Here is a 27,198-nt window from a genome sequence, read left to right as displayed (position 1 = left end):
TGATTAGTACCTACCAAAAGTGGTCCAAGGAAGGACAACTGGTGAACCGGCAACAGGGTTATGGGTGTCCATGGCTCGATGCATGTGGGGAGTGAAGGTGAGCCATCTGGTCCGAATCCACAAAAGAGCTACTGTAGCACAAATTGCTGAAACTAATGCTTGCTATGATGTCAGAACACAGTGCCTATGATTACCCCTGTCCACTGACGAAAGTGCAGTCAATGGGCATACATGTGGATGCATTATTTACCTGGGGAAGAAGGCAAGCCGGCAGAGGCAGTGTGAGGCTCTGGGCAAGGAAGGTTCTGCTTGGAGAACTTGGGTCCTGGCATTCATGGGGGATGTACCACATACTCATACATTGCAGACCAAGTACACCCCTTCATGACAATGGCCTCCTTCCAGCACTAACAAATTGTTCAGGACTGGTTTGAAAAACATGGCCTCCACCTGGGCCATGTCTTGAGATGTGCTGGAACAAGCCCCAGCCAACTTATGGGATCTGCCAGCTACCACAAGCCATATTCAGGTCTTGTTTTGGCAGTATGGAGGGGACTGACATCAGACAGGGTTCCCCCCCCCCACCCCCTCTCATGTGGCTGATGTTGCAAGGTAGTGTTGCAATTTTAGTGTTAAAACTAGCCTCTGTCACACTAGATGACAACTTTTAATACAATTAACATGCAGTCAATGTAACTTGTTCTACAGCCCATTGTAAGCAGCTAGTTTAAACTCCTACAAACACAGGAGACAAATTCATCTGACATGTGCTCTTTATTAGATTCTTATCGGTCAATGTTGAGGCAAATGCCGTGCACCTTTACACCTCCATACAAGGTAAAAGCATCATCTTTCACATGATGACAAACTGGACCAAGTATCTTTTAAGGCTGAAAGTACAAAACATGTTTCAGATTACTTAATTTACATATTACTATAATTCTATTGGGCAGAACACCCACCAGGGAATGAACCTTCATAGAGGCAAATAAGTTGGTGAACAGACAGTGGAATGACCTACACAAACATACATTATTCCTCCTCATACACATCATCTGGAATTCTGGCAAAAATCACTTCCTGCAGGAATGTCCCCATCAGGGGTCATGGTACCATAGCCATAATGATGAGGTAACATAGGAAGGGTTGTCAGGGATCTGCCCACGCAGTGGATTGTATGTGCAGAGCAGTTGGTTTGTAGGAGTGTGTTTTCAGAGAGGCAATTGACAGTCCATTTAGAAGCACTTCCTGTGGACAATGCTGGGGCCGGATTCATCATACTCCTGCTTGCTGATCCACATCTGCTGGAAGGTGGACAGGGAAGCCAGGATGGAGCCACCAATCCATACAGAGTACTTCCTCTCTGGTGGGGCAATGATCTAGATATATAAAAGGAAAGGTTAGCAAAACAATGGACAGGTTCACACAAGGGTCTTAATCTATAGAATTAGGGTGATTTTGGACAGTTAAGTCAGAGGTTCTAACAGTTTGTCCCTAGGAGGGAAGTACAGATGTTGAGGCGTCAACATGGGAAGATAAAGCCACTGAGAATTTACCTTGATCTTCATGGTGGGTGGTGCAAGGGCAGTGATCTCTTTCTGCATACGGTCAGCAATACCAGGGTACATAGTGGTACCACCTGACAGCACTGTGTTGGCATACAGGTCCTTACGGATGTCCACGTCACACTTCATGATGCTGTTGTAGGTAGTCTCATGAATGCCGCAGGACTCCATACCTGGTATAAATGAGGCTTGTTAGTGTCAAACTTTGGGACATAGTTGCCATAAGGTTAAAATCCCTATGCCTCACCAAGGAATGACGGCTGGAAGAGGGCCTCTGGACAACGGAACCTCTCATTGCCAATGGTGATGACCTGACCGTCAGGCAGCTCATAGCTCTTCTCCAGGGATGAAGAGGAGGCAGCCGTGGTCATCTCCTGCTCGAAGTCCAGTGCAACGTAGCAGAGCTTCTCCTTAATGTCACGCACAATCTCACGCTCGGCTGCAAGACAGGAAGGCGAGACAAGAGATTAGCATGGCATCGTTTGGTGCAGGCATCTGCTGCACTGTGCAACTAAAGCCTTAAGACTAACCTGTGGTGGTGAAGCTGTAGCCCCTCTCAGTAAGGATCTTCATGAGGTAATCGGTAAGATCCCTGCCAGCCAGGTCCAACCTGAGGATGGCGTGGGGAAGGGCATAGCCTTCGTAGATGGGCACAGTGTGGGTGACACCATCACCAGAGTCCATGACAATACCAGTGGTACGACCGGAGGCGTACAGGGACAGCACAGCCTGGATGGCTACATACATGGCAGGAGTGTTGAAGGTCTCAAACATGATCTGAAAGACAGAAAAAGCAGTTAGTGCTGCAACAAAGGAACTGTAGATGCAATTAGTGTCAGAACTCACTACTCTACATAGTAGACAGACTTGAGGCAATCAAGTTCCAATACACACCAATCAATAGCAGTTACTCTATACAAACAGGTTACTTCTGTCATGTCTAGTTTGTTCAAATTAGACATCCAACTTGCTCATGCTGTCAGTCAAATTAGTTTAACAGCTACTTAGGTGCTAGACAGCAACCATGCTTCAAGTATTCAGTCTTATACAAGTGCAGTGGTAGAAACCTTGAGCTCCCATAGAGAAAAAAATCAGCTCAGGAAAGAAGAAACCTAGAGTGAATATTTCAGCATAAAGAAGGAAATTAAAAAGTCAGCAGCAGAAATGCTGTGCATTTCCATTCCTAGGAAGTGGTTCAATTCCCATTTCAGATTAAGTCACCACAAGAGAACACCATCTACCTGGGTCATCTTCTCCCTGTTGGCCTTGGGGTTGAGAGGAGCCTCTGTGAGCAGGACAGGGTGCTCCTCGGGAGCAACTCTCAGCTCATTGTAGAAGGTGTGATGCCAGATCTTCTCCATGTCATCCCAGTTTGTGACAATACCGTGCTCAATGGGATACTTGAGGGTCAGGATACCCCTCTTGCTTTGTGCTTCATCACCAACATAGCTGTCTTTCTGGCCCATACCGACCATTACACCCTGGTTGGGGGGGAAGAAAAGTTTTTAAGGCCAAGAAGGGAAAATTGTAGATCGCATATAAATTAAAGTAGTGATATTTGCTCCATGTGGCAATGTATGGAAGAGTACTGTACCTGATGCCTTGGACGTCCAACAATGGATGGAAAGACAGCACGTGGGGCATCATCTCCGGCAAAGCCAGCTTTGCACATTCCAGATCCGTTGTCAACAACGAGGGCAGCGACATCCTCATCCATTTTCTAATTCAGGGATAAAAAAAATAAAAAAAAAAAAAAAGTCATGTAACCTCCTACAAGACAAGGAAATAGCACAGGACTCAAAGCCATTGCCCTAGGTGGACACTGGGTGTCGCTGCAGCACAAGTTCCCCGCCCAGCCCAAACAGTAAGACAAAGGCAGTTTTTCCTCAGCATGGCCATATAAGGAAATACTCAGAGCAGATTGAGGATGGATACTGGTTCAAGTGTCACTAAAACACGAGGGACCCAACCCCACCTCAACACTACAGCGGGGCGACAGCCTGGTCACATTTTGGTGGTGTAATAGTCATTGAAATCCGTTTACATAATGTCATTAAAGTAATGACAGAAACCTTTGTTTGAAATAGCAAAACATTTACAGCTACACGTACAGTACAGATGAGGTCTGACAGTGGCGAGTCTCTTACAATGACGATGGGAGTTACCTATTGTGTTGCAAGGTCAAAATCGCAAAGCAGTAGGGTAAGCTCAAGCTGGAATAGCAGCTCCTTCACACTAAACTGGGTTGGGTTTTTAATGGCGGCTCGTGAGCAGTGTTACGCGTTTGTGACGTTTTGATTCAGCCAGTTGTGACGTTCTCAGTCGTGAGCGGCACGCCGTCAGGGGTATTTCTATAAGATTAAAAAAAAAAAAAAACCCTCATTGCAGCGAACCAAGCTAGGCCAAGCCTTTGACACCGAGGGGAAGCCGGCTACCACGAACCCACTGGATGTTTACACAGCGACGGAATCGTAGGTATTCGTAGGAAGTCAAACCGGCCCAATGGAGACATTTACGGAGACGTGTTGCGACAACCCCGTTTTCAAGTCACGCCGGCATCGTATCCTAATACATCCAAGACAGCGGCTCTTGAGGGAAGACACCGGCGACATGAGCCCTCAACGCAGTGGCCGTCTACAGCCTTGGCTTAAAGCCCCCACCGGCGCAACAGGACGCCCAACTTCAGCTTCCCACGTTCTACTTAAGAGTCAACGGTAAAAATAAACGAAATACTCCTTACACAACGCGCACGGATCAACCCTCCCTCCCCGGAACGCAGTTGTACTTCATGAGCGTGGCTTTCTTACCTGTTTCAGGTAGGGGAGGGGGCTTTAGCGGCTTAGGCGACTCCTCAGACGTAGCGTCACGAACGACTGCAGACGGAGCGGCGCGGGTCGCGGGCTTTTATGGGAGCTCGCGCCGCAGCCCCTTTCCATAAAAGGCCAACTCTCCGCACGGCGCCCGCTGATTGGCCGCGCCGCGCCGGCGGGGTGGGGCGCGTGCGCAGACGCCCGCGCGCCGGCGAGGAGGAGAGCGGCGCTGGACCGGGGAGCGGCGCGCGCCTCCCCCCGTGCCGCGCGGCGGCGGCGCGCGGTCCCTCGGGTAGCGCGCTGGCGTTTCAAGTGGCGGGGGGAGGTGTTAAGATGGAGACGTTGCGGTAAACAACAACAACAACAACAACAACAACAACAACAACCACGACAGCGCCGGGACTTGGCCGCCCAACTGATTTTGTAGTTGATCTCAAATTTGGCTTGTTGTGTTGATAAATCCATCCGACCCTTCCGTTGAGGTCGCAAAACTTTACAAACGATATGACGTCGAATTGTTGCACAAAAAAAACCAAACCCCAAAACAAACAAACGTGCAAACGGCTGTGATATTGTCAGTTTAATGTCCGGCCTCGGGGTTGGGCTGGTAAAAGTCAAGGAGCGGAGGGGATTACGCCGACGGGTCACAGGTCACCGGCGAACAGCGTCGGCACATTAACACGTTTGCGGGGATTACCGCACTTTCTCTCCCCGCCCTGCTCCTGCGCATGGGGTCACACACACACACACACACACACACACGCTAACATACACACCGACTGTTACTGTAATGCTGGTGCCAGGGGATGACAGTCACAGAGGTACGGTTACTGCGAGCTGTCACCAGGCCCTAAATCTCTTGGAAATCATGTTTCTGGCTATTTGCATAATCCTGCTCGATTTCAAGTCAGGAGCTGAGCCGTGATGGGCGTGGCTCTTCCCGGTATCTATCGGCGGCGTCAGAGCTCTGCGGCATGTTTCAGCGTGGGGTTAACGGCCATAACGTTACCTAAGAAAGCTGTGACGGACTCAAGTGACTGACCATGTGTTCATAATAACGTATACTTCATTCATCCCCGCGGGGAAAATAGTTCTCTTCATATCTAGGAGCAGTGGGCTGCCACCCATGCGGTGGTTGGGTGGGGCTGGGTGTCTTGCTCAAGGGCATCTTCATCACGCTACCAGCCAGGGATCAAAGCAGGAATCTTATGCTCGCAGGACGACTACTGCGACAGCTCCTCTCCAACACAAACTGGAACTACCAGTGTCTTTCTAAATAATGACATGCAGACATGCGAGCGCCTATGCACACACACATATAGACACACACACACACCTGCACAGGTACTGTATGGGGATCATAGCACGCATTCTTGAGCAAAGCTTCCTCATTGCTCGAAGAGATATTTTGTGGGCGGGCAAATGTGTTTTGGGTGGGTTGTTGTTTTTTTTTTGGCTCGATAAGGTCAGTGGATGAAAAAGGGGGCCGGTGAACTTACTTGAGAATCCTAGTTTCACTTCTCATTGCGCTCCAAATAAGGCCATAGAGGCAGCCTACCAGGGAAGACAGGAAGTGAGTTTTGCAACAGTCTTCATCGGAACGCGCACAACGGAAGTGACTGTACACAGTTTTATCAGGTATGTCCGTCCAGGGACGCCGTGGAGGGACGCTAAATAGCCTCACAGGGAATCGCCTGTCTAGACCTGCAATCATTAACTTGCCCCAACGCACTTGCTCCCTCGCGCACACACGCACGCACACACACACACACACACACACACACACACGCTTGGAACAGGACAGTCATCCCTTTAAGAAATCCTTTGGATGACGTCCATATAAGGAGATATTGGAGAAGGTCACATGGAGGGGGCACCACCCATGTCATGTGACCGATTGGTGGAGAGGAAGTGAATGAATCTCTCTTAGGCGCGGCGGGGCGCCTCCTTCCGAGCGGGCCTGACGTCCGTCCGTCCGTCCACACCAGCGCGTCAACAAAAGAACAAAAGACAAACCGATGCGCCGGCGGCGACCTGCGACCCCCGGCCCGGTGGGGTTCCGGTGGGGTTCCGGTTGTCACCTCGTTTTCTTTACCGCTCGGGCCGTGCGCGGCCGCGAGCACCCGCGCACGAACACCACCCCGCCCCCCCACCCCTCCACCCCCTCCACCTCCACCTCCACCCGCCCCCTCTGCATTGTTCGCGCGCGCAGTCAGAGGAACTCGCAGGACCGGCTCCCAGCGCTCGCTGCGGCCATATATGGAAGAAGGGGCTGACAGGTACGGCTTCCTTCTCCCGCTCCCCGCTCCTCGACCCCCTCCTTGTCCCCTTTCTCGCCCGCAGAGGGGGAGCCGCCGGAGGCGTCCGAAGAGCGGGGAAGTGGGTGTGGCGTCGCTCCGCGGGAAAGCGGGAGGGGGACCCCGGCCGGGAAAGCCTTTTTTTTTGGGGGGGGGGGGGGGGGGGGGGGTCGTCATTTTAAACGTATATGGCACAAATGCTATGAAGCAGAAATTCTAATCACTTCGGTCACTGAACGTGTCAGAAAAATGTTTTATTTTATTTTTTTTACGTTTTTTTTTTTTTTCTTGTCTGCATGGGGGCTGGGGTGTAAAGGGGAACACACTTGTAACCAAACGCATTTGTTTATGGTTGAATATGCCATCGTTCCTGTGTTGACATATTATGTATTTGTGCACTATTTTCTTTCAAAATAACAATAAAAAAATATATATTTTTTGCGTTATGCAAAAAAACGGTTCATTAAACAATGGTTATACTTTTCACTACGAGTTTCCAACACATTTTTTAATCAAAAAAAATTAACACAACAAACAAAATAATCGTTTTCCATCTTTTTTGTAAATCATCAAAACAATGCTGAAAATATCCAACTAAACACGTCTGAGTAGTTTGTCAAGTTAAGGTGTGTGTGTGTGTGTGTGTGTGTGTGTGTGTGTGTGTGTGTGTGTGTGTGTGCGTGCGCGCTATGCTGTCCAGCTCTTCCCCAGGTCTACCAGCTCCATGCCTTCACAGTAGGAGCGTGTCCTCGATGGCGTCACCTGTTTTTTTCGGGGGAGAAAAACAGGATTAGAAACAAGGTGGTACAAGCACGTCTGGTATTCCTGTCTTGTCAGAGATGTTAAGCCTGTTGCAACTTGTTTGGCTTGGATAGATTTTTCAGAGATCGTCCCAGTATAGTGGTCACCCCCCCCCCCATGTAATTTTGATTTTTGTTAAAGAGATACTGTTGCTTTTTATTGCCTCTAAATTGCCGCACTGAGTCTGAATGACAAGCTTTCCTGCCCATTAATCAAAATCAGGCCCTGAGACGCTCAGTTTGCGATTAACTTCCTATCCTGAAAGAGGAGTTGATAAAGAAATCCGAAATGGAAATAATTCTGGATGAACGCCTCACAGGCCCTCCACCGAAATGTAAATCACGGCGACACCCCTGTCCTGGTTGCATGTCTTTTAAACCGGTTTGAACATTTCTGTGGGCTCGCTTATCTGCTGCTTTCTCAGGTGAGTATTTTTGCATTTCCCACGGTGTCACAGGGGTTTGATATTATGGACTTCAGGTTTTCTTTCTGAGCTTGATGTTTCTTTGAATTTGTGAGGTGCTGTGTCTCCTTTCCATTTGAGAATCTCTTTTTTCCCCCCATGATGCCCAAGAGTCTTCATGTTAACCTGGATGGGTTTTGTTGAATGGGACGTGTGGGGTCGCCCACATGCTCACATTCAGTCAATTCGGTCGTATTTTAGTGTATAATACATCTCTTTGACGTTCACCCATTACACTCTGGATGTACCTTGCGATGCCACCCATAGATGGTTATGTGGTTGTGCTCATGCTGGGCGTGTTGGAGTTGTCCACTATGAAAATATGAATATGACTATGCATAACGTCCAACACTAAATACCCAAATCCAAAGACACGCAGGATTCAGGTTAAAATAAGCAGAACAGGGAAATCTTCATTCACCCCCATTCACACCACAGTAGAAAGGTAACCACATCTTTGACTGGAAAAATGCAAAAATACTCACATGTGAGCTTATATTATATTATATTACATACTTTATCCATCCCCAGAGGGAAATTGCAGAATTACAGTAGAATGCATCAGAACAAATAGGAGATACCAATAAAGTAATGAAAGCTAGATAAACATTGGCAATAAAATGTAAAATACAAAAAAGTGCCAAAATACAACAGAAACCTATGAATAAACAATAAACCAGTGACATCAGTCACTGAGTCAGAGTACCAGCAATATAAAAAATGAATCTATAGAACCTGGCTTTGTGCATCGTAAACTGGGATGAGGGAGTATCCCAAATAACATACACCTGGAATATAATTGTAAATATAAACCCTTAATAAAGTAATATCTTATTAAAGTAGACTCAATCACCTGGCTGCAATATCTCACAATTTCTCACTTCAACACACGCACACGCACGCACGCACGCACGCACACACACACACACACACACACACACACACACACACACACACACACACACACACACACACACACACACACACACACTCACACTCACCGCGTTAGTCCTGTGTGACGCCAGCTGTTGCAGAAGTGGGAAGGGGGTCCACTGTATGGGTTCCACCGGCCAGCTGCAGACGGACAGGTCGCTGGCCTTCCCCGAGTCCAACACACACTCCGCCAGGCTCCCCTCGCTCCCCCTCCAGCCGTACTGGGAGCTGCGTGGGGGACGCACAGTCTGTTAGTGTGTGATCGTCTGTCGCTGCTGTGTGTAAAGAAGCATCAGACCCAGAGACACCCCGGCGGCCGGTGGTGCGGGTGTACCTGTGGGGGAAGACGGTGTTCAGGTGCGTCCCGTTGCTGGGGCAGGTGGAGGCCAGAGACAGCGTGTCGTCATGGTAACAGCAGGTGCGATCGAGCGCCCGCAGGTGGAGCAGCTCGTCGGACCGCGTGAACGCCGGGTTGTCCAGGGAGTCCGCCGACGCCGCCGCCGACCGCTGCCAGAAGCGACCCGACAGCTCGTCGAAGTGGTTGAACCTGCGGTAACTGGCGCACGGGCACACACACACACACACACACACACACACACCTTTAGCTACTGTTTTGTCAGTAATGAAGAAACGATCACTATATTTATTTATGTTCAGAAAATACACAGTGTTTAGGGTCGTAATAAACCACACAAATTATTTACATATATGATTAACATATTTTATTATATCAGATTAGGATTTATGTATTTGATTAACTGATCACTGTGTGTGCGTGTGTGTGTGTATATATATATATATATATATATATATATATATAGAAGATAATAAAGATGAAGATTCATTTCTACATTCATACGTATATATAAAATAAAAATATATATTTGTTAGAATTTTTAAGATACATTTGTGGTAAAACTCTGCAATGCAATTTGTGACGTATTTATTATGTATTTATATTTTATTTGTATTCATTTAGTTGTCATTAAACATTGCTTTTACAGCAATAAATAGTTTGTCTCTTTTTTGAATCGTCTCAGTGATTTCGTTTTGCCCAGCGCTTTGGTGTACGAAGGTAAGCAGTGCTACACTGGCACCTAGTGGACGTTATAAGAACCGCAGTTGTGTCAATTCTGAAGTCAAATTTTGCCTCTCCATTCACAACACAGCTCATTTCCACTGGCAAACACTGAAAAGCACTATTACAATACAATTCAGATTTCTGGGGGCGGAGATGGGGGGGGGGGGTATAAATTATAAAGATATAAATTACTCCAATCTATTTTGGAGAAATGTTCTTGTTTTTTTTTTTTACTAACCGTCAGCATGTCTTTGTTTGTTTCGATGACTGTTCTGTTTTAACCCACATCCTCTGATCCTTACCAACACAAAGACACACTCAGACGTCATTCCGTCATTAGCTCCCGAATGTGTGTTTACGTGCATACCTGCTCCGAGTCTGATCAACCTTTGCCTTGATGAGAATGGCTCGGTAGCGCCTCACTGCCACCAGGGCCATGACGGCAATAAGGGTCACCACGATGACCAAGATGGCGAGACACGCCCCCACCAGCCGCGCCCTCGTCATCTTCACGTCACACCTCTGACCCATGAACCAGAAGTCTTGGCCTGCAAGGCAGCTATGTAAATGGACATACGGTAAATACACAAGGATTTCATGGCTGGGCGGTTGGACAGAGGCCAAAAGGTGGAGTGGAGGTGTGTTCTCACCGGCAGACAGGTAGCTGGTCTGGATGGTGCGTGCAGATACCGTGGTGGTGGCAGTAGTCGTAGTTGCAGACGGAGGAGCAGCTGTGATTCACAGCACCGGGCTGGAACACACACGCGTAGCCAGCAGGGCACTGCAGCAGCCAGTCGCACACTTCGCCCTGAAGACCTACAAGTGGGAGCGAGATTTGGGAGCGTATGTGCATCGAGTGTATATTTTAACAACAGCAGACCAGAACCCGCCAGTGGGTGTCCTGAGAAAGTTAGATCCAAACAAAGTCCCGATTTCTTTCCAGACTGGAAAAAGATTTACTTTGAATATATGCCAGACGGTAGAGTCTACAACACTGGCCAATATGCAGTGGTTATGGAGTTTATTCAACAGCAGATATTAAGAAGTCAAATGAGTTGCTTTTACAGCGAACTAGATATAGCTTTAGCGCTCCCAAAGGGGCTTCACTGTCCTTGTGCTTTAAGGCCACCGAACATCAAACACTGACACTTATTCCAGAATATGACGTGAGTCACTACTCACCTCCCACTGTTACGTTGGTGATTCTCGAACCCTTAAACCTCCATTCTTCACGAACCGCGTGAACCAGTCCTGTGTGTTCCAGCAGCGAGTCAGGTCCGCCTTTCCCCAGCCAGTCCAGAGCAGCCCTGGTCTTGAATTCCACCAGACTCTGCACAACAAATCCCCTGAAATGACATTGAGATGGATCGTTACTCCTCATATCCATCCCATATTTGCTCTCATTTTTCTCTCCCTCTCTCCATCTTACCTACTCCAGACTCTCAGAAGCCTGCTGTAACCTGGAGCTTTCTGCAGGAAGGGCCTTACCTGGAGGGCAAGAAGAGGAGCAAGATCACAATGGGTCTCAACATCTGTGCATGAGTGTGTTTGGTGTGTGCGTGTGTGCGTGTGTGGGTGTGTGTGTGTGTGTGTGTGTGTGTGTGTGTGTGGGGGCTCCTCCTCCCCACCCATGCACTCGTGTATATCTCGAGGCCGGACGTGAACGCCGAGCTGTACTCGTCCACCACAATCTGCAGCAGCAACTCGATGGAATCCACTGCAATGAAAAAAGGCACGGATACAGTTTTAGTCCACGTGCAATCTGCATTGGCTTTGAACTGATCGTCACTGAGGGACGTCGCACATGCACTCCTGTACCTCTGATGGTTGCGGGCCTGTCGGGTACAATGTAAAATCTCGGTTTCTGGGTGGTAGTTGTTGGTCCCCAGTCGGTACCGGGAGGAGCGGGCGACGCGCCCGCTACAGGGCTGTCTTGGCCGGGGTGCGGCTCAGCCCCGGGCACGGGCGCGGCCGGGGAAGGGCGTGCGGTCGGAGGACTGAGAAACGACCGCGAAGGTGTCGCCGTGACGACGGAGCGCCCGGGCTCCCCCTCCCCCGCTCTTCCGTCGACTCCCGGTCCAAGCTCCGGCCTTGAGGGCGTCTGCGAGAGGAGGGCGGTTTGAGTCGTGGTCATATAGTCGCGAAACCGGTCGCATGTAGGGGAAACCTCGGCCGAGGAGGGAGAAGTTTGGGGCGCGTGGGAAGATGCGGGTGTCTGAGTTTTTGGTGGTGTGGGTAGATGTGCAAGTGTCGTCTTGTGTTCGGTGAGGATCACATGCGTTGTCGCTGAGGTGGTGTAAGAAGTTAAAAGCCGGTCTGTGGGCTGTAAAGCGGTAGGAGCGGTGCTTTGTGTTTGGAATCTGTCTCTGTCCCTGGATGCGTCCACATCGTCAACTGTGGGTCGCAAAGGTGTGGGAGTAAATGAACCCGTCGGCAAGGACGTATGTGGGTGCGGGAGAGCGGCGGTGGACGATGATTCAGCGGGGCACAATGCGCACGCGCTAACGTCCGCCCCCGGCTGAGTCACTTCCCCGTCCGCGTCGTTTTCACTATCGGTTTTCATCGCGTCGTCGGAGAAGATCGTCGAGGCGACGGTGCCCGGGAGTGCCGCCGTGTCAGAGGGCGGAGAGCGGGGCGGTCTCGTCGTCCACACGGGCGCTCGGGTGACTTCAGGGCTACGTTCCGAGGAGGCCGAACCGGGGGACTCCTTCGGACTCGAGCTGGCTGAAGATATGTGTCTGCTGCTGACATCTGTAAAATTGTTGTCATTTTGTGACACTGGCGAGAGGGAGGGAGCGAGAGCGCCCGTCGGTCGGCCTTGCGGGTCGTCTGTTTGGGTCCGTGCAGGAGCCGGGCTAAGGTGGGGTGACGTAGCGTGAAGCATGTCTCCGCCTCCCAACCCATCGGTAACTTTTGATTCAGGAGGTCGACTGGTCGTATCGTAATGCAGATACACGGGCGCGCTCGTTTGTCCGACGTCCGGATGTGAGGACATTGCTTGAGTAGCACTGTCCCGCTCTGAGCTGTCCATGCTTTGCGATGGATCGGTCGTGACCGGCCTCTGTGTGAAGGGCGTTGCCGCGGTGACAAGTTCTGCGTCCGTGCTGCCGGAGTCTTCCCGCCGAGCGGGCCACAAGGTACGGCCGGATCGAAGTTCGTCTGCGCTCCGCTGGGTTCTCCACGCCGGGGTCTGGCTCTCTCCAGGCCCCCCGCCTACATAGCCGCCACGCGGGGTGAGCAAAGCACCGGTCTGCAGAGGTCTGTTTGGTGCACCGGAGGTCGGGAGGGATCGTGGGAGGGAAGAGGGAGGGGATGGGGCACGGGAGCGGCTCAAAGCCAAGGGAATTTGGGTCGTATGTATATTTGTATGAATGTCAGTGTATTTGACCGATTGAGTTGATGTGTTTGTGTCTGTGGCCGGTTGAGTGTCTGTGACGGTGTTATAGCCGACTGTGTTTACTTTGCCGGTGCGAGGGAGTGCATCTCTCTGTAACACGTGTGGCGATCCAGAGTGCGTCGCTGCGCTCATGTTGAGAACCGCGACGGAGGGCGTGTCTGCAGTCGATGTGGGTTGTGTGTGAGTGTATTTGTGTGTGTTCTCCTTGGGAGAGCCGTGACCCTGAGTGACGCGGGCGGCACCAGACATATCCACTCTATTGTCTCGTGCTTCCTGAGGAAGAGGGGGGGTGTTTCTATCAGTTCCCCCAGCCACGGCGAGCCCCGGCCCAGCGGGGGTCTGTGGCTGTCCGCGGCCCCGCAGAGAGATATCGACACCAGGCCCAGGTACGTCGACCCCCACCGGCTCTGAAGACGGGAGACTTTCGCCCTCTTCCATCCCCCTCGCTGCCTTCGGTGACGCCCTGATTGTGTCGCTGACGCCTGGCTCCGACCAAGCGGCGGTGGTGGTGGAGAAGCCTTGTTCTGACTCTGGACTGGATCGCTGCTCCGAGGAATTTGTCACAACTTCCTGAACTGGAGAGCCACGAACGAGCACACACACACACACACACACACACACACACACACACACACACACACACACACACACACACACACACACACACACACACACACACACACACACACACACACACACACACACACACACACACACACACACAGGTTGAGGTTGAAGAAAAACATGGAAAGGATAACATTGCATATCTAACCCTACACCCTGATTGGAAATTTCCTACCGACAGATGTACAACTAGCAGCCAGACCGACAGTCCGACACACAATTTCGTCCAAGTCCAACACCACAAAGTGTCACACCATCCCCATGATGCTGCACAAGAACACTCAGCACCGCCCATCATTTCAACATCAGACTACGTACTCGTGATCAGGCTGTAGAAATGCTGTGATAATACTGTTGAAGGATTTAATAACCAAAACAGGATAATGGGATACCTCGATTGACAACAAGCGAGTGGTCCAAATGATTTCAAGTATGTTACAGAAATACACATTCAAGTAAAATACTTTTTAATAAAAATGATATTAAACTCAATTTCAGTTTTGGGTCACAAATTAAAACCGAAAGAATCACAATCACAATCACACCTCGGCGAATGGTTTCTCTTGAGTTACTAGTCCTGAAGGATTTGGGGTAAATGATCCTTACCCTCCGTGATCATCAAGAGCAGCAGAAATACGTGGAGCTGCATTTCCAGTCTTGAGACATCTCAGTGTGAGATGTAAATTAAAATCCATAGAGTTATCCTTTGTGGTGGTGAAAAAATGACCGACATATATACACACACACACACACACACACACACACACACACACACACACAGCAGCAATCCAAACTCTAGAAAACTCTGAAGGGCGTCCGAAACTTTCCCTCTCCAGCGTTTCCTTCTGCTGGTGTGGGTGTCAGTGCTCAAATGGACACACGTGTGTGTCATGTACAGGAAAATAAAGACCGAGGGAGGAAAAGAGGAAGAAGGGAGGGGGTTTTGGACTGCTTGAGCTTTATGGCAGCACTGCGGGGATTTCTTTTTTTTACACAAACCATCCTCCTGCAGACCAGCACATGAAAGCTTCTGCAGCTTCATTAGTGTCTCTGGGTTCTGGCTCCAGGTATTCTGGCGCCTGTAAACACCGTTGTTCTCCACTGTGCATCCGTATTTGCTTTGTATTTCATCATTGCTTACGTCAGGGTTAGTCAGCTATATTCTTCTTGGGAGCTTAAAGAGCCAATCTCAAAGATTTTCATTTATCTATCGCTATCTATTGCCAAATGAGGTAACACAAAGGCAATTGAGCCTATGGGCCACTGATGAAAGCCCTTGATTTTGAGTATTAAGAACAGGGTTTCTGTGGCGACTTTACCTCCATGCATTCAAAGTCACGCATTCATGTGTACTGGCGACCTCAAATTGTTATGGAGGCATGGCCCGGGTGCTAACTACCAACTGACTGACACCATACATACATACATACATACATACATACACTGTTTGGATCTTTACAAAGTGGGGTCCAAAAACACACCTGCAATTAACACTTTTTTGCAATAGGTGTCGCCAAAAACAACAAAACAGAAATCTTTGAGATTGCCACTTTAAAAAAGGAATAATGCATAACAAGCATTAAAATAAACTAGAAACGTTTTTTTATTATCTTTGGTTTCTTATCCACATACTGCCTCTGCATAGTAGTTTGTTTGTTATGCTTTATTACTTGCACATTTTTCACATTAATATGATCTACACACTTCATTAGTAACGTTTAAATGTATTCAAGGGGCCAGCGTAGGTTTATTGGATGGCCACACTTGGCCCCTCGGGCCACCAGTTGAGGAGCCCTGGATCACATACCTTTCCTTTCCCTAGTTTATTATTGCCTGTTGCCAAATGCAGATAAGTTAGAAGGAATTGAGGACACATTTGGAAATCATTAAAGTCGCAGAGACACAATTACTAAAATAACAGTTTTCATTAAAACGTAAACTATTTATTTTATTGATGCATATGACCTACATTTTGTTTTTATATACCGCTATTAAAATATCCTAAGGTTATCATTGTTTCTTAGCGTTTTAGGAGATAATTTCGTTTTTGTTTTTTTTTCTTCAAACCTGTGCTACCGTGCCTGGCATCCACCACAGAGTATTTGTGCCATTGTATCTAGGACAGAGTTAGTCTGTAAGTGGAGTTCAAAATTGTAATGCCACTCTTTATTGATTCTCTAATCATCAAGAACTGATGCAATAACTCTGTCCTGAGGACGACCTGTGAGATGACAAGAGCGTGTGTGTGAGTGTGTGTGTGTGTGTATGTGTGTGTGTTTGTGTGATGTGTCCGCTGGTAAGTGCACAGGACTTTTCTCAATTTGTTCTGGTGTATGAGGTCTGAATTACATCATGGCGCCTCCAAGCAGGCCCTGCATCCACCCCTTAGTCCCACAGCCGTATAGACACTCCACAACCGCAGCAAAGCTCCGAGCACCCTGCCCTGCAGGCACAGAAGACACTCCCTGAGAGGTGAGCCAGGTGCCCCACCGGGCCGCAGAGAAGGCGCAAAGCCGACAGCCACCTCCCACACCCCAACCCACAGCCACAATGGCGAGCAGCCTCCAAGGGGCCCTGGAAAGCACCCGGCAGCCCTCTCTACAGCCCTGCCGTGTCGCAGCCGGCTCAGAGAACACCTGGCAACCAGATCAACGCAGGGGTGCAGTAGGTCGGGCCATGGCCACGCCGACTCCAACCCGGATCCGACCGTCCCCCCCCCCCGTACCAGGAGGCACCCAACCCACAGCAGGTGCAGACCGTCCCACCATGCCACGCCCCCGCTACGAAGGGCCGCTCTACGCCGCCAGCAGGCCCCTGACCAGCCCCCGACTGCCGCACATGTGGACCACAGACCCCCACCCCCAGCGACAACTACACCGCACGCCAAGATTGGCAGAGAACCGATATCCGAAACAGCCAGGTGTGACCACGGTAGTCAGCCCGTGACTAAACCTGAAAGCTCCACTAAACCTGAAAGCTGCAAGTAAAACATTCTTGTATCAAAACCTTACATCTCTGTTGAATGTGTGTTCAAAAGAAAGAAAAAAGTGAAAAGAAATAAGTCTCCACAGATGAACAAAACAAGAACTTTTTAATGATGGAATCAAAACAAAGCAGGCATGATTGTATTCATTAGTTTGAAAGCTTTCTTGAACGGAAGGGCTTTAAACACTGTGGAATAAAAGAATAACAGGACACTGATGAAAAGTGCAGTTATTGACTTTTAAAAGTACATGTGCCCAAGCACTATTCAGGGTGGGGAATGATAGTTATTTATAGTGTATACTTGTTAATTTCAACTCTCAGGGGGTACAGGGCAAAACAATTACATGAGAATGCAGAAAAAAAAAAAAACCCAAAACATTTGAATATTGATATTCTCTCAATTTCCTGTTTTGAATTCACGAGATATTCACAAGAATGCTATGCAAATTAAGAGTTGTGGGACAGAAATAAAGTACCCGTTTTGGTACACAGATACATATTGGGAAGGATAGAGGGAGCTGATTAAGAACACACATGCACATAGAACCATAAACCGAACTGCAATTATCATGTGATCCTGCATTATTTGAAACTGTTTTAGGGGCAGTCACATCAATAGGGTCACAGGCACTCTCACTTTTAACATAACAGCATTGCCACAGAGGATGAGGGAAAAAATGAAAAAATCAACCCGCCCCCCCCCCCAAAAAAAAACCTCAGCTAGGAGTTTGGTGTTCAAAGACTTTGGAATGGTCCTTGGAGAAGAATGACACATTTTTAAAAAGAATGTAACTTTATCAATTGGTGTGTATTGTTAAGACGCATCATGGGTCAAGGACTTTAAAAGACTGTGTGAGTTGGACTTTGTGCATCTACGGTTGGCGTTTTGGATCTTCTCATCCAGTACGAAGGATGATATGCACTCCAGAGTCCGTAAACACAGGACCGCTCATGTCTCCCACTTTGAGAGCGAAGGAGGCGTCCTCGAAAGGCTTCTGCATTTGACCTGCAGAACGACGACGGACAAATGGTTGAGTTATAGGGTGCTGGTGTGTGCCTTGAATAAACTATGTATCAAGGATTTTTTCTTAGGTATGCACAATATAACACTCCACTTATGGCTACCGGACAATAATTACTTTAGAAAAACCTGTTATTGATATCTGGCCAATAGCAAAATTATGCCAATAACTTCATATTGATATGATACATTATGTGCTATCATTTTTGCTTGAAAAACAAGCCGTAAACGAGTGTCCTTTAATGTTTTACAGCTCTAATTCGTTGACTTTATGAAACTATGTGGTTGTTATAGTGCAGTTTGAAGTGTGTGAATATTTACGATTAATATCTCAGTAAAAACTGAGACGCTATATCTGTGAAGACCTGAGAAATCATATGGTTAGTGATGGTCATCTGAACCCTCAGTGGATCAATAATTCCACAAATACAAGAACATCATTTTTGAAAATATTGGGAAAAATTACGTTAGTCGCATTTCTTTTTTTTTTTTTTTTTTACATTTAGGCTTAAGTCATTTGTACTCATCTCATGTTAATGCAGAAACTTTGGACTCATATTCGGACAAAACCGGCCACGGGAACATGGTCAGTCATCATATCATATCGGTAAGATCACATTGGTAAGAATTCCAAGAATGAGCATCTATAGTTGTTCTGTTTTTTAATAATTTGCACCTCTTCCAAACTGCCCCAGGTCTCCACCATTCCTAGCGGAGCTGCAATCGCTGAACTGGGAAGCCAGAGCCTCAAACTCCTCCTCTCCAGATTTAATCTGCTCTATGTATTCTACACACAGAGAAAGGAATGACAAATGTAAGACATAATGCATATACATAGATTAAATGACTGAATTTGAATGACCCAATTCAGTGACATACTCTGTATGAGTTCCAGTGCTTGGTCTTTGGAGCGTGTGATGTTTTCTTCCCGCCAAGAGGACGGACGGCGTGATTGGCTGTGCTTCACCAAGAGGTGAGAACAACGTACCTGGTTATGGGTCAAGGGTCAAGAGTCAGTGTTGAAGAAATGGCATTGTGACAACGACACTTCACCTCTGATACATATACGCATGGATCTAAGTGAGAGGGGGGGGGGAACACTCCCATGAACCTTATCTGGCTCTCCATGCCCTCCATCGCCCACTGGACGCTCCCACTGGCTGGCATTGGTGATGTGATTGAAATAGTATACTCTGCCTGGTGGGGTGAGAGAAAGGATGAGACTTACTTAACGATTTGGTGACATACGATGAAATAACTTCATTACAGCAGCTCACATCAAAACAGCGGGAAACAATAACAAATAAGAACAAAAAACTAGAAACAAAAATGGCAATACCCAATAAACCTAAAATTTACAAAAAAAAAAAAAAAAGGCAAGATACAAACAACCTAAAAACGGACAATAGGCCTCTATATAAACAATTCAGACTAGATCAAAAACAGGAAATAGGTAGAAGTATATCTGCTGAAACAGGTTGGAAGTGATATGTACTTATAGATAGATACAGCATTAATTTTAGTATTACAGTGTGTACTTATAATGTATACAATAATAACTCGAGTATTTCAGAAAGCGATATGAAATACTACGTGAAAGACATCCTAAAACGACGAGGACAGCGGCAAACCAGAGGCAAACAAACAGTCCCACAAGTATTTAAACAACAACAAAGAACGATCTGTGGCTGAACCGGGTCCGCCACCGGCCCACGACAATGACGTCATGCACGGCAAACACGGCACATCGGATAAAATGCGTCAAAACGCGAGCGGGAGGACAATAAAGGACGGCGACGCAGACACGGACACGGACACAACCCCGCGCCGCCGACCCCCCCACGAGTTTCGCTGTTGGTCGCTGTTGTTTTTTTGACTGGTCGCCGCCGGGAAACGCGGCGGCGCCGCGTTACGGCGTTAGCTCCGCATCGCCGCAAGCTAAGCACTAGTTCGTCACGTCGCCGCGAGCCCGTAACATAGTTTGCGTCACGCGTTTACCTAAACTGCGGCTCATTCGCTTCTCCCAGCCGGACGGCAGCTTTTCCTCGTCCGCCATTTGTTTATCTTCGACGGCGGCCAATGTTTTTTAATTTTTTTTTATTTCAAGCTAGGTGTGTGTGTGTGTGTGTGTTGTTTTTTTTAAGCCACCACGCAGATTTACGACATCCTCCGATTACAACCACTTTACGGCTACGGATAAAAGACTCTCGGACGATTCGTTCGAGGTGAACCTTGTTAATGAGTCGGCGAGTGGCTCAAAAGTCACAGCGAAGTATGTGACCGATTTACACTTTCGCATTCCACCAAAATAAATCACTTTGACAGGACACATTCTTTTTGTGTGTGTGTGTGTGTGTGTGAGCCGCACTATGTATTTCTCTGACAAAATAAACAATTCTGAGAGAATTAGGATACAATATTTTTTATTTTATTTTATTTTATTTTCGAAACAATGTCGACGGAACTCAACGATTACCGTGCGAATTGCGTGCACAACTCAGAGCCGGACCTCCTCTGACTCCCGTTAGTCGCTCTCCCGCAACCGAATCAAACGGGCGAAGGGTCGAGGGTGGGGGTGGGGTGGGGGGGGGGGGGGGCGGAAAATCGAGCGCCTCCTCGGCGACCCGTCCAGGAGCGGATCCCGAAACAGAGACGAGCCTTTCACCCCGCTTTTGCGGAACTGGCTGCCCCCCCCCCCCCCCTCTCCAGTGCCCGCCCCCGCCATCGACGATCCGCCCAATCACCGTTGTCTGCGGCGCTGTCGATCACGCGGGAAAGCCATTTGATTGGTTCCGCCTCGCGACGGGCACAGGCACGCTTTACGGCCGCACGGCACGCCGCGGCCCATTCCGGAAGTTGCTGCGAGAAGCGGGCGGGGGTGGATATTCCGTATTTCTTTCGATTCAAAGGTAGACAACGCCCGTCTCCGCCGGGCGACCCGCGCGGGCGTTTTTGTTGAACCGAGCGGTGTCCGGTCCGGCCTGTTGTCCGCTGGGTGGTTCGCAGGCGCTTCGACTCCGACGCGCCTAGCTCGATCCCAGTCCAAGACCAACAGTGGTATGCTAGCGTGGTAGCGTTATCTAGCGAGTGGCCGTAAGGAAACCACAAACGCATGGCGGTTGTGATTGCGCCTTGTTTTGCGCGTTTATCGTGAGTGCACCGAGACACTCACATAGGCTCCACTGCCTTACTGCACTGTATGTATCATACTGTACTGCATACTGCATCACTGCTCTGGGTTACCGCATACTGCGCTGTGTTGCTGTTCTGTTCGGTGTTGCCGTCTTGCCGTGTCGTACTGTTATATGCTGTACTGTGTATCTCCACACACACTTTATTCACACGCACTTTACCGCACATATCTGTATATATAAATAGCCTGTCCCATATACGTAACTATTCCATTCTGTTCACCAACTGCATTACGTTTTAGGAATCAGATTCAGTGAGTCAGCTCGATAGAAAGTAGGTTAACTATTATGTTCGGTTTAGTAGCTATTATGCATAATCCGGGTGCGTTGCAAAGACATTTCACTGCATATATATATATATGTATATATGAAAGTATGTTAATGTATGTGTCAAATAAACCTCTTGTATGCATGAGTGGATGGACGCCGCCCGCTGTGGCGTTCCTCACCACGGTCTCTCAGTAAAAACCTTGTGTTTTGCCGCTTCTCCAGCAGAGCGAGTCAAGATGATTGAGGTGGTTTGCAACGATCGGCTCGGGAAAAAGGTCCGGGTCAAGTGCAAGTATCCTGCAGAGAAGTCCCCACTCTTCCCTTTCCAGTCTCCTTATCACGGTCCCGACGTCAGTTGTTTATCACAGAATCATAATGTTGGGCTATTGTACATTTTCACATACAAGGGATTTGCTTTGGTGATGGTTTGTGCGGACAGATAAATAGCTTAAAAAAAAAAAAAAAGGTAAATCTTTACAGTCTTAAAAAAAATACAGCATACACAAACTATACATCATACACAAAATGTGCCCTATGCACAAGGTGATGCATTTATGGCAGTTAGGATAAAGTATTAATTGATTGACTTGGTGTAAGTATGAAAATAGTGGCTATTTCTGTACATGAGGAATAATATGTGTGGACACGGATTGGAGCCTAATTACAGAAAGTTAGACTAAGAAGTTACTAAGTTTTTGCTTAGTCTTGTCTGTTTACACATGTCTATTACATATTGTTTCCAAAATGTAAGTCATCTCAGTGCAGACATAGTAATTAACATGTTGAATACAAAGCCATTGCCTTGACACCGGCCCAGCTCTGAAGATACCATCGGAGATTTGAAGAAACTTATTGCTGCCCAGACAGGAACTCGGTGGGATAAGATTGTTTTGAAGAAATGGTAATCTTTTGATATATATATTTTTTTTTTTGACACGTTTGCTAACTACACATTATATATATATATTTGTGTGTGTTTGTGTGTGTGTAATTGTCTGAAAGATTTGTGTGAGCAGCTACTGTAAATGTAAAAGTTCTTGCTGTCTTTCTGCACAGGTACACCATCTTCAAGGACCATGTGTCACTTGGAGACTGTATCCTTTCAGGCTTTTTCAGCTGGTCTGTTTAAGTGTTTTATCTTGAGCTATGTATTTCCTCGTCCAGCCTAGATACTTATATGGGTAGTGACAGTTGTTTAACATACAAGTTAATGCATTGGGAGCCATAACTGTTCTGTTGTACTTAACGTTGGCTTCTGCAGATGAAATCCACGATGGAATGAATTTGGAGCTTTACTACCAGTAAACCACAGGAGCACCAAGAGTCAGGCTGAAACAGAAACCTTGTTTGTAGAATATCCGTTTTAATATTGTTTTGGAATAATGATATTGAGATTGTTTGTTTGGAATAAACCCAGTATTTATATATCTCAGTTTCGAGTCCCTGTTTTTTACGGAAAAAAAAACTTTGTATGTGTACTTCTGTCATAATTATCTGCGTAAATGTTGACTTTATAGATTCTGGTTTCATCACCAGTACTCACAAATAAGCCTGGAAGGTGATTGAGACTTTGAAATGCTAACTTAAGGATATTTGTGTATTTATAATATAAAAAGAAACTTTTGTGCAAACAATTGATTTTCTATAGATAATTCTGCATTTTTATGTATAAAATTTCAGAAAATCTGTGTTTGGAGACTTAAGGTGCTGGGTGTAGAATTTAGTGGCATCTAGCAGAGCAGACTTGGCAGGACTTGTTTCCACAGTAGCCCAGACGGGACAAGCCACATACTGGCTCAAGAGAGGGCCTTTGGTGTTTTCTGCAAGATTCGCGACCACTGTATGCTCTCCTATATGCTTGGGAGGGGTATTCAGTTGGTTGCAATCTGCAATACCGCTGGATTTTGCTAAATTCTACACATTGCACCTTTTAAGTTTACAAATACCAAATTCTTTCATAGAATGTATGTAAACCTTGAGTTGTTTGGCTCAAATATTTATTGGAAAACATAAAATATTATTAGAAAATTAACGCTTTATGGATTTAGAACAAAATACAGTTATGGTCAGCGAAACTATAGTTTTATTCACAGCACAACATCAAGTAATGGTATCCCTTCACACAAAGTATCAACATACACACACACACGCCTTCTGTGAAGCTTCATCAGCTGTAATCAGAGTAGTCTTCATCCACATAATTGGCTGGAAAAAATCCCACCTATGAATGAGAAAAAGAGTGTGAAGGACATCTAGACATGCCAGACCTCTGAGGACTCTTCACTGTGTATAAACACATTCACAACTATCTCACCCGCCCATAAACCTCCCCTTTCCACCATCCGTTGTGACCCTTCTTGGAGATGATCTTGATGTTGTCTCCCTCGTGCAGTGAGAGCTCCGTACGGTCCCTCGCTGAGAAGTTGTATCTCGCCCTCACCATGCCGAAGGACCGCAAGCTGCCTCCTGTCAAGGTCACGTTACAGTGCATCAGCAACGCCAGCGCAAGGCACAGCGTGGTATGTGTGTGGCTGTCTATGTGAAAGAGTTATATACCCGGAGAAACAGTGTTATTCACTGAGCTGCGCGGTTCAGGTAGTTTGTAAGGGGTCTGAAGTGAGATGTCTAAGTCCCGGAAGTAATCCTTTAAGGAGTTCTTCTCGTGAAACTGAATCATCTCCTGAGAAAGAAAGGGGAGGCGGGGAGGTGAAGAAAGGACATGGACATCAGGAAAACGATAAACAGGGTGGGCAAATAAATGTAAAGGGCAGAACACGGCGAATAATGTGACGATATTAAAGCCCAAAGAGACTCACTGGGTTTTAGCCTGCGAGGGGTGGTATGACTTACGATCAGGCTCTTAAAGGCTTTCTTGTCATTGATGCGGTACAGACCGTCTGTGACCGTGATCTTAATGTGTCGGATGTCCATGTTGAACCTGTTAGAAGAGCCGAATATTTGAGGGAGCGAGATTACAAGAGCAACACCGTGCTCTGCATTTAAAAAACATCATTATGCTGTGATGCGCCGCCAACGGCTCACTTGATGCTGATAGCAAACTCTCCGGCCTCTTTCTGCCGGACCAGAAAGGTTCCGTCAGATCGGGATATCAGCAGGTTTTTGGCGGCGGCACGATCCATGTTCCCCGCGTACCTGAAAGGGAGATGAGAATGAGAAGCGAGATGACAGGTTGTTTTTTTTGTTTTGTTTTTTTTCCCCCTCACAGGTGTCATGTGTCCTTTTTGGATTTGATCGGATTTCATAACAATGGAACACGCAACGCTTTGGTGAAATAGTGATATAAACGTAGTTACTAATACCCACCAATGATAGCCAGACAGGTCAGGTGTTGGTCTCTGGGGGGGGATTACAGACAGGTTATGGGATTATAAATAAAAATAAAAAAAAAGGAACATCTGGGAAAATCGGGTACTTTTCATTCTGCAGAAATATTGAGCTGTAATGGATACATTGGGTTGGACTTTTGTGGGGTAAATTATTTACGCTTCTCTTCTTGGACCGTGATCCAGACAATACCCAGCTCATTATCTCCCACAGTAAACAATCACTCCCTTCAAATTATAAACACGTGTGAGAGTCGGCTTAGTATGTAAAAACTTCCATTTGATATTATTAGTTGATAGGATGTAAATGTTCAGGAGAGCAAAGACAAACTCTTTTTACGGCGCAGCTAGTAATCACGTCCGGGGTGTCACCGGAGCGGTCGTTTGGAGTTCTACTTACGGAGAAAAAAGGCTGAACTTTGTTGCTGGGAAACCAGCCCATCTGAGCGGTCATCATGTTCCTCCCCTGACGGCCACAAACAAGAATCAGTGGGAAAGCCGCGGTCACGGTGCACACTCTTCAACGGCGCGGTACGAATGAATGAGGACGCGCATTTCTGAATGTATCGTCGCGAACGGGTCGTGTCGCAGAGCGGGAGTCAGAGCGGATGTTAACAGGGCCGTAAAAGAGGAGCAAAGGAACAGAAAAAGAAAAAGAGAAACAGCAGCCCTCCCCCGCCCACACACACACCGACCGCAGGAAACACATGTTGAGAGCTCTCTAAAGTGAAGCGCGACAGAGCTTATGACACAGACACGTGATTTGTTTGGCCATGTTATCCAAGTGCTGGGATGTGCACCGTGGTTAGTTTTACCCAGGGGTGGAAATGAACAAAGTACAGGTACTTCATTACATTTTTCGTAAGTATGAAAGCATGTTCAGACTTTTGACTTTTCGCTCCACTAAATTTCAAAATAAATATCTGTACGTTTAATTCGACTACATTTCTGACGCAGTCGTGTCAGTTTAGATTTTTTTTTATTAAAACAGCTTTAAACCAGGATTTATATTTACATGTAACAAACAGATAGCAAAGCAAAAAAAAAAAAAAAAAAATCAAGTTGATTTAGGATTGCTCAACCACAATTCATTAGGTTGACATTAATTTTGAAGTACGATGACAACACCTTTAACATTGGATGTTAAATTGGAATCAGGATCTGCATGTTAGTAGCAGTTTAGTAGCGGTAGCACTTAATGCCGTGCAGTAGTCTCAGTCATATCAGGCCACATTTTACTTTTAAGTTGACTTTTTACTTTAAGTACATCTCACTGCAAATACACACAAATACTTTTTTTTACTAAGTAGAAATATCAATGTGGTTCTTGAACTTCTACTTATTCCACCACAGGTTTTACCTCCCACCATGGCAGGTCTGCCTCAGCCCGCGTTAGTTCAAGGATATCGCCCTTGGACAGATGGAGTGGTTGGCCAAAGGCTACAGGGGGTGGGGGCAAACCATAATAATCCAGGTTCACCTCCATTTTTGGGAGACCTGGAGGAAGAGAGAAGACACGAACGGATAATGGGTTGAAGAAGAGATGAAGCGGCAAACGACAAACATCCTTGTGCATTTAGATTGACTCTAAAAGGAAAAGCATCATGCGGGAGAATAAACAACAGAGAAACTTAAATGAAAGACCCGAGTTACAGTTGGAATGTCATGTACCGGCCTTTCTACACCGCCTTCCATATGATTATGCATATTGGATTTAAGTGTCATAAACATTGAATTTTTTGTTTTACAATTAAACTCATGGATGGTATTGTGTCTCAGGGCTCTTTGGATCTGAAATCAATCTCAGACCCCTGTGATAATTAGTTTGCCAGGTGAGCCCAATTAAAGGAAAACAACTTAAGAAGGACCTTCCACAATCTTAAGCAGGCCACAGGTTTCAAGCAATATGGGAAAGAAAAAGGATCTCTCTGCTGCCGAAAAGCATCAAATAGTGCAATGCCTTGGACAGGGTATGAAAACATTAGATATTTCACGAAAACTTAAGCGTGATCATCGTACTGTGAAGAGATTTGTGGCTGATTCAGAGCACAGACGGGTTGGTGCAGATAAAGGCAGAATGAGGAAGGTTTCTGCCAGACAAATTCATGGGATTAAGAGAGCAGCTGCTAAAATGCCGTTACAAAGCAGCAAACAGGTATTTGAAGCTGCTGGTGCCTCTGGAGTCCCGCGAACCTCAAGGTGTAGGATCCTCCAGAGGCTGCAGTTGTGCATAAAGCTACTATTGGGCCCCCCCTAAGCAATGCTCACAAGCAGAAACGGTTGCAGTGGCCCCAGAAATACATGAAGACTCATTTTCAAACAGTCTTGTTTACTGATGAGTGCCGTGCAACCCTGGATGGTCCAGATGGATGGAGAAGTGGATGGTTGGTGGATGGCCACCATGTCCCAACAAGGC

General features: G+C 47.1%; 5 protein-coding genes across 6 annotated transcripts in view; 1 reads left to right on the top strand and 4 right to left on the bottom strand.

Moving 5' to 3' along the window:
- Positions 1-755: 755 nt before the first annotated feature.
- actb1 (actin, beta 1) lies at positions 756-4,437 on the bottom strand. Its single transcript, XM_079998831.1, has 7 exons — positions 4,373-4,437; positions 3,160-3,285; positions 2,807-3,046; positions 2,096-2,342; positions 1,813-2,004; positions 1,557-1,738; positions 756-1,379 (listed from the first exon to the last, which is right to left on the bottom strand). Exons 2-7 carry the CDS (start codon positions 3,280-3,282, stop codon positions 1,236-1,238), a joined length of 1,128 nt encoding a protein of 375 aa, XP_079854957.1. The 5' UTR covers positions 3,283-3,285; positions 4,373-4,437; the 3' UTR covers positions 756-1,235.
- A 2,605-nt stretch (positions 4,438-7,042) lies between these two features.
- On the bottom strand, positions 7,043-14,769 carry LOC307228872 (uncharacterized protein). Its single transcript, XM_079998703.1, has 10 exons — positions 14,578-14,769; positions 11,769-13,922; positions 11,579-11,667; positions 11,380-11,438; positions 11,133-11,296; positions 10,601-10,766; positions 10,318-10,509; positions 9,204-9,425; positions 8,938-9,097; positions 7,043-7,434 (listed from the first exon to the last, which is right to left on the bottom strand). Exons 1-10 carry the CDS (start codon positions 14,618-14,620, stop codon positions 7,360-7,362), a joined length of 3,324 nt encoding a protein of 1,107 aa, XP_079854829.1. The 5' UTR covers positions 14,621-14,769; the 3' UTR covers positions 7,043-7,359.
- A 2,890-nt stretch (positions 14,770-17,659) lies between these two features.
- On the bottom strand, positions 17,660-20,135 carry pin1 (peptidylprolyl cis/trans isomerase, NIMA-interacting 1). The gene is made up of 5 exons (XM_079999779.1): positions 19,976-20,135; positions 19,089-19,174; positions 18,857-18,965; positions 18,654-18,764; positions 17,660-17,962 (listed from the first exon to the last, which is right to left on the bottom strand). Exons 1-5 carry the CDS (start codon positions 20,031-20,033, stop codon positions 17,853-17,855), a joined length of 474 nt encoding a protein of 157 aa, XP_079855905.1. The 5' UTR covers positions 20,034-20,135; the 3' UTR covers positions 17,660-17,852.
- Positions 20,136-20,806: 671 nt separating this feature from the next.
- ubl5 (ubiquitin like 5) lies at positions 20,807-22,865 on the top strand. Of its 2 annotated transcripts, none has more exons than XM_079998446.1 (5): positions 20,807-20,886; positions 21,661-21,730; positions 22,256-22,339; positions 22,495-22,532; positions 22,700-22,865. In XM_079998446.1, the coding sequence occupies exons 2-5, from the start codon at positions 21,675-21,677 to the stop codon at positions 22,741-22,743; spliced, it is 222 nt and encodes a 73-aa protein (XP_079854572.1). In that variant the 5' UTR covers positions 20,807-20,886; positions 21,661-21,674; the 3' UTR covers positions 22,744-22,865. The 2 variants fall into 2 exon arrangements, with proteins under 2 accessions (XP_079854572.1, XP_079854573.1); XM_079998447.1 differs by having other exon boundaries at positions 20,829-20,886; positions 21,664-21,730.
- A 740-nt stretch (positions 22,866-23,605) lies between these two features.
- vav1 (vav guanine nucleotide exchange factor 1) overlaps positions 23,606-27,198 on the bottom strand; it is a gene marked incomplete at both ends in the record, with an annotated part of 11,856 nt that continues 8,263 nt past the window's right edge. Inside the window, 8 exons of the mRNA XM_079999436.1 lie at positions 23,606-23,659; positions 23,753-23,904; positions 23,995-24,118; positions 24,289-24,376; positions 24,481-24,591; positions 24,763-24,794; positions 25,183-25,248; positions 26,143-26,279. Of these exons, the coding sequence (XP_079855562.1) occupies positions 23,606-23,659; positions 23,753-23,904; positions 23,995-24,118; positions 24,289-24,376; positions 24,481-24,591; positions 24,763-24,794; positions 25,183-25,248; positions 26,143-26,279 (764 nt within the window). The remainder of the gene's footprint in view (positions 23,660-23,752; positions 23,905-23,994; positions 24,119-24,288; positions 24,377-24,480; positions 24,592-24,762; positions 24,795-25,182; positions 25,249-26,142; positions 26,280-27,198) is intronic.

This window comes from Zeus faber, assembly GCF_960531495.2.
Source record: "Zeus faber genome assembly, chromosome: 4".
Lineage (NCBI taxonomy): Eukaryota > Metazoa > Chordata > Actinopteri > Zeiformes > Zeidae > Zeus > Zeus faber.
Note: the sequence above shows the minus strand (reverse complement) of the source record. Positions and strands in the feature narration are given on the sequence as shown.

Bases quoted from the DNA above. Each gene is read 5' to 3' on its own strand.
- actb1 (XM_079998831.1), bottom strand. From the start codon at position 3,282: ATGGATGAGGATGTCGCTGCCCTCGTTGTTGACAACGGATCTGGAATG. The intron at 2,005-2,095 runs GTTAGTCTTAAG...CCTGTCTTGCAG, and splicing joins CTACAGCTTCACCACCACAG to CCGAGCGTGAGATTGTGCGT. The intron at 1,380-1,556 runs GTAAATTCTCAG...TTATATATCTAG, and splicing joins CACCCACCATGAAGATCAAG to ATCATTGCCCCACCAGAGAG.
- LOC307228872 (XM_079998703.1), bottom strand. From the start codon at position 14,620: ATGCAGCTCCACGTATTTCTGCTGCTCTTGATGATCACGGAGG. The intron at 11,439-11,578 runs GTGGGGAGGAGG...CTTGCCCTCCAG, and splicing joins AGATATACACGAGTGCATGG to GTAAGGCCCTTCCTGCAGAA. The intron at 9,098-9,203 runs GTACACCCGCAC...TCCCCCACGCAG, and splicing joins AACACCGTCTTCCCCCACAG to CTCCCAGTACGGCTGGAGGG.
- pin1 (XM_079999779.1), bottom strand. From the start codon at position 20,033: ATGGCGGACGAGGAAAAGCTGCCGTCCGGCTGGGAGAAGCGAATGAGC. The intron at 18,765-18,856 runs GTATGTCACTGA...CTCTGTGTGTAG, and splicing joins AGCACTGGAACTCATACAGA to AATACATAGAGCAGATTAAA. The intron at 17,963-18,653 runs GTGCAAATTATT...GTCGTTCTGCAG, and splicing joins CCTGGGGCAGTTTGGAAGAG to GTCAAATGCAGAAGCCTTTC.
- ubl5 (XM_079998446.1), top strand. From the start codon at position 21,675: ATGATTGAGGTGGTTTGCAACGATCGGCTCGGGAAAAAGGTCCGGGTC. The intron at 21,731-22,255 runs GTATCCTGCAGA...ACACCGGCCCAG, and splicing joins AAGGTCCGGGTCAAGTGCAA to CTCTGAAGATACCATCGGAG. The intron at 22,533-22,699 runs GTATCCTTTCAG...TGGCTTCTGCAG, and splicing joins CCATGTGTCACTTGGAGACT to ATGAAATCCACGATGGAATG.